Below are 6,027 nucleotides of genomic sequence, written 5' to 3'. Positions count from 1 at the left end.
GCTTAATTTTTTCTCTCAAGACCTGGTCTGTAATATTCTACTTTTTAAGACATCTTTTGCTGCTGCTTCTGTGTGTTTCAGACTGATGTGTTCTTACTGAATGGTTTGTAAGACAGCTTTCTCATACTTTTGCTGGTTAATGATATGCTGTGTTTTCAAGTTCTCATCTTTTCAGGTTGTTTGTTCCTCCCTCTGTGATGGTCTATCATTGCCTTTGTTTTTTTTAGGCAATAAGGGGGAGAGGCGTCATGAGGTCATTTATTTTGACTCTCTTCTTTGGTAATGACGCTTGTATGAGAACTGGTCATGGAAGTGCTTGCCTAAAAAATAGCCAAAGGGGGAGATTGTTGATACGTTATTTGTTGGCTTTATTTTTTAGTGCAAGTTGTGTGGAAAGATGTCGGTCGTTATGTTTTCACTTCTGGTATGACATCTTTCCTCCTGTGTGCAGACTCTTTTTCTGGCAAGTTTCCAGTTTTGACTTATTGCTTCGCTGGTGACTTATTGCTGAGTTATTGCCTCGCTGCTGTCTTCATTACGAGATATTTGCCTCGCTGGTGTCTTCATTGCAAGATATCTCTCGCTAATGTCTTCATTGCACGATATTCGCCTTGATGGAGTCTTTACTATGTGATATTCGCTTGAGGCCAGGTAAGAAAACCCGAGATAACTTCCAGGATTGTAAAGCTGCTATAAAAGCCATGCGCTCCCCCTTAGCAGCCTTGACGCTTTTGATCAAACACTCAGAGCTCTTAGACGTGCAAGACCGGCGGACTGGGAGGCTGTGTGTTTTGGTGATAAGCGGTGTTTTCTCTCAAACACTATTCCACAAAGATTGAGTGTCTGTGAGAGTTGGGTTTTGTGTTCACGTGATTGAAGGTTCACGTACTGCTGAAGACTAAAGGTCATCCGAGCCAGGAGGTTGCTCGAAGGGTGGAATTGAGACGGAGCTCAAATGCAGGGGGAGTCCCTGACTAGGTGATCACTGGTGGTAATAGTCTCTAGGTTTTATTGATTTGTTGTTTGTAATCAGATATAAACCTTGTGTGTACTATTGACTACAAGATAGTGAAAAACCTTTCCACTGGCAGCATGCCCCCAGATGTAGGTGTGTTTCACCGAACTTGGTAACCATATCGTGTGTATTTTATTTTCTGCACTGTTCTGTTGTTTATCCATATCTGTGTTCAAGCAAGTTGTCGGACACATTATCAACACATTGTGTACGACATCTTGTCTTTGCAACTAATCAGAATTTCATCTATAATAACAAAACGTTAGAACTAGGGATAGGGACGAAGTCGGAAATGTGTTCTAAGGTTAATAAATGGATATATTAAAAATTATTCTATATAAGCAAAACACACCATACATTCCCACGAAACTAAAGTAAAATTCATTATGTTTACTCATACGTTATTTTATTGAAATGTGTTCTACTTGTATTATTTTTTATTTTGTTTTTGTGGCGTGGACATTTGTAATTTTTTTATTTAGAAACTCAATATTGTGCCCTGGCCTAGATTTATGTAAAAAATAATGAGATCTATAATTTAAAATTGGCATATATAATTATATAGAAGAATAATAGTGTAAAATTGAGATATTATACCTCCACCTAGCTCCGTGGGAGGTTTTAACAATTTAATTGTGTATAATAGATGAGTTAGAGGCGACATTTACCAATATGCCCAACCCACAACTATAATCCATTATAAATACAGGGCTTAAAATCACACTACTATCACCCAACTCACTAGATAGCTCTAGTATCTCTCGTATTGCTCTCTCTAAAGCAATTGATAATATGGAAGTTCATAGAGTAGTAGGGATAATATGCACACTCCTTTTCTGTGTAATTATCACAACTCAACATGTCAACAGTGAATTGGTTTCAAGAAAGACTCTGAACTTGGTTGACAAAGCCAACTCAAGAGGGCCTTATTTGGGATTAGTCATTCCAAATTCTTTCGAGATGAACCCTCTTCTTGCTTCTCCTAAATACGCCTCCGCTAATTTTTCTATTGACATTTCCGGTGCGCAGATATGTATATGCATAAATCCATATTGAAAGAAAAACCCTAACCATTTCTTCATGCATTCCTTATAAATTATATGACATTTTGTTGTTGTTGTTGTGGCTTGTTAATAATTAGGAAGGAGGTTTCGATTCGGAAGTATTGGAGACAAGCAAGTGATATTGGTCATGACGGGACTTGGCATGGTTTGTATCTCTACTTTATATATACATATGCTTGTATATATCGTCGGCTAGTAATATCTAATCATGAGTGTGTGTATATTCTATAGATAAATGCAGGTATAACGAGTCAGCTTCTGCTGAGCTTTTTCAAGGTAGAAGGAGTAGTGCACTACGGCATAGCCGGAAATGCAAACCCGGCGCTTAACATCGGAGATGTTGCCATTCCACGATATTGGTCTCATTCCGCTCTTTGGAATTGGCAGGTTTATTTTTATCCGTTAACACTATAATTTTTTGTCATACTCCTAACGTCTTGATGTTAAAAACTATACATGGAGTACCATTAATTTTTACGGTAAAGTATAATAGAAAATATATATACTTCAAAAAAAGTGTAGAATAAATTAATTGGAGACGATGTTAGGAATAGAAATGATGTTATGTGAAGTAATTTCATGTGTGCGCATGTCAATTGGTGAGATTTTCTAAGCCCTAGATTTTGAGCTTTTGAGGAAGTGGGGATTCATGATATTGTAATGATCGACACTCTTGGTGATATTTTGAGCTTTTTCAGTGATTTAGTGATTTAATGCTACCAAAAAAGATAACAGCGTTATCAAGAAATTGACAGAAGGAGGAGAGTTGTAAACAGACCAATATTAAGGGTTAAATGTGTAAGAGATAAAATAGTGTTAAAAGCGTAATAGTTCAAAGGATATTTATATAATTTATCTTATAGATTTGTATGCATGGATTGAGCTCTTCTCATGTGTGGCCTCGCTTCAATAAGAAAATGTATATATTTTACTATTGTTAATTATTACTAAATTACAAGTTCATTTATGATTTTCCAAAAGTTCTCTTATAATAAACTCTATTTAAGTCTTACATAAATTTTTTTACTTTAATAATTTTTAGAGGTATGGTCACGGAGAAGATGAAGAGCTGGCTTTGGAAGCGAATGGGGACTATACACGAAAAATAGGGTTCTTGAAAGTCGCAAATTATTCAGTTAATGAGAAATCAGACAACCTTCTAAACAACATTTGGTATCAGCCTGAAGAAGTTTTTCCCGTTGACTCCACTCCCGAGGAGAGACAACATGTCTTCTGGGTCCCTGTGGATCCCCATTATTATGCTATCTCCAAATCACTTAAGGTAATTTATATATATTTATGTATCCATTGTTGTTTTGAATTAAGAAAATTCCTAATCATGTTTTGAGATGCGCAAGAATCAATTATGAATAATTTTTAACAAATAACCGCTAAGTACAGTTATAATAATGTAAGGATGACTGTGAATGGAATTTTGTGAAGTTAAAAATGTAATTCATTAATGTTTTCAGAAAATTTGCAACGTACGAAGAACTGTAGATAACTTCTTGGTGGTATTATTATTATTTTTTGCAAGATTAACGATTATTCCTCAACAAGCTGATTTACAGATCCTTGTAGTCCTAATACAAAACTGAGATTTGTTTAGTACTCGCGTCAATGGATTTTTTCTGAATGTGCTCTGATCATTAAATCAAGGAAATTATACTTATATTTTTGGAAATTTTCCTTTGGTTTAAAATCTTAGCAATTTTTTATGATTTGTGATTTGATCTACCTTATTAGCATAACAAATTTTTTATTGTGCGTGTGTGTCTAAATACATATAATTATTAGGGCTTAGCACTTGAACGATGTGTAAACTCAACAAAATGCCTAGCGACGACGCCAAAAGTGTATAGAGTGGAAAGAGGAACAAGTGCGAGCATATACCTCGACAACGCTGCGTACCGCGACTTCATATTCAAAAAATTTAACGTGGGCCCCGTGGACATGGAGAGCGCCTCGGTGGCCCTTATCTGCCACCAGCAGCGGGTCCCGTTCATCACCATCCGTGCCCTATCGGACCTTGCTGGAGGCGGCTCGGCCGTCTCCAACGAGGCTGACACTTTTATCACTCTCGCGGCCGCTAATTCCATCACTGCCGTCTTGGCCTTTGTTGACGCGCTCTCGGCTTACCAAGCCAACGCCAATTATGCCTATTATTAGGGCCCTTATGCATGCAATTGTGCTAATAAGAGGATTACGTGTTATATATGCATGTGATCTTGTGACCTACATTCGGTCATTTATTTATTTGTGGTTCAAGCGTGTTGGAATAATATTATGCTTGGATGATTTCCCGTCAGATTGCTTGGAAATAAATTATATTATATGGTGTGCACAGTTATATATATATATAGGTACTATACCACTTACTTATAGGAGTGAATTGACTAAACTACATGCTATGCTTAACCAATTCTTAAGGAATAGTTATGACGTCCATGTTTTTTTAAGGGCATTGAATGCCCACGACCTTTAGAAGAAGTGGCGTGAAATTATCATTAGATCAAATTAAATAACCTCAATAATTATGACATCAGTTTAGAATGTGGAATTTGGGCACAAAACTCATAATTTAAAACACAAAATGACCAAAAAAAAACAGTCTAACAAAAATTTCGTATTTCATTGTATGATAAACCAACCCATATCAATCTAGAAAAATTGATGTAGAAATCAAGTTACCACAAATTGATGTCTAATATGAGTTGATCTATAGAGATCAGTAAAGTAAAATGTGACTTGTTTGATGAAGGACCACTAGGATAGCTTACCTTTCTAACTAATTAACAACCGAGTCCACTTAAAAAAAAACAAGAAAACAAAAAAAAAACAAAACAGTGACTAGTAAAAATTTCATTGATTTAAAATTATTTTATCTAGCATGGGTAACTTTTAAAAAAAATGTAAAATAGAGACGATTGTTATTTTTGTTGTTGTTGTTGAGAAAAAGACATTTATTATATATGTACCTTATATAATATTTATATATAAAGGTTAGTTTTAAGGGAAAATAATACATATATACCCACCCTGTGTTTTAGTGAAATGTCGAGTTTAACATTTGGTTTTCAAAAATGTCGAGTTTATACATTCTGTTTAACTAAAATGATGAAATTATACCATCAAATGGATAATAGTGTTACAAATCTCTTTTTCATTTATATTAACTTTAATATAAGAAAAATCGAATCAAATCCAAACCAGTACCCTAACTTCCAAATTCTTAATTTTGAATTAAAAAATAGCCTTAAATCGAAATTAAATAATAAAATTCATATCTTCCAAGAGATGACTTCATTTCATGTTCGATCTCTGAATTCTGGATTCTCTGTCCGAATCTGTAATTTTGATGACTATTAACTTTTGATTTTTACCTCTTGCCTCTTTTTGTGTTCTCCACGATTCAGAAACTGTTGTTTATTTTTTTCATTTTTAAATAAATTACATATATGACGCGAATGAATAAAGATAATTGGTGTTCACATATAAATATTATAGTCAACGTCAATGAAAAATCAATAATAAGAAGATTTGTAGTACTGTTATCTATTTCAAGGTATAATTTAGTCATTTTAGTTAAATAAAAGATATAAACTCGATATTTTTGAAAAATCAAAGATTAAAATCGATATTTTTAAGGTATATATGTGCCATTTTTTTCTAGTTTTTACACTTGTAATCCAATAATTTAGCAGTAGACAACAAATATATGGACCTGACTGTCTATATAAATACAGACATTAATACTACAACAACCCGGATATTTGTTTTTGAATAGGAAACGTGTTTTTATTCTTCCCTTCCGTTAGAGATGTAACTGAGCCAGGCCCAAGTCACTCAACTCCCAGTCCAAAGCCCAAGGCCACGTCACAGTTTAAAGCCCAAAGCCACGTCAGTAAATGTAGTTAGTATCAAGATAACTTACATAAATGTTCTATA

General features: G+C 34.5%; 1 protein-coding gene across 1 annotated transcript; it reads left to right on the top strand.

Moving 5' to 3' along the window:
* Nucleotides 1-1,746: 1,746 nt before the first annotated feature.
* Nucleotides 1,747-4,425, top strand: LOC149390810 (bark storage protein A-like). The gene is made up of 5 exons (XM_089618696.1): nucleotides 1,747-2,036; nucleotides 2,157-2,224; nucleotides 2,311-2,466; nucleotides 3,122-3,361; nucleotides 3,877-4,425. The coding sequence occupies exons 1-5, from the start codon at nucleotides 1,808-1,810 to the stop codon at nucleotides 4,246-4,248; spliced, it is 1,065 nt and encodes a 354-aa protein (XP_089474822.1). The 5' UTR covers nucleotides 1,747-1,807; the 3' UTR covers nucleotides 4,249-4,425.
* Nucleotides 4,426-6,027: the final 1,602 nt, after the last annotated feature.

This window comes from Urtica dioica, chromosome 7, assembly GCF_054948205.1.
Source record: "Urtica dioica subsp. dioica isolate 48M chromosome 7, U.dioica_male_clone48M_v1_H2, whole genome shotgun sequence".
NCBI classification, from domain to species: Eukaryota; Viridiplantae; Streptophyta; class Magnoliopsida; order Rosales; family Urticaceae; genus Urtica; species Urtica dioica.
The sequence above is the reverse complement of the archived record's forward strand: the minus strand, read 5'-3'. Positions and strand labels throughout refer to the sequence as shown.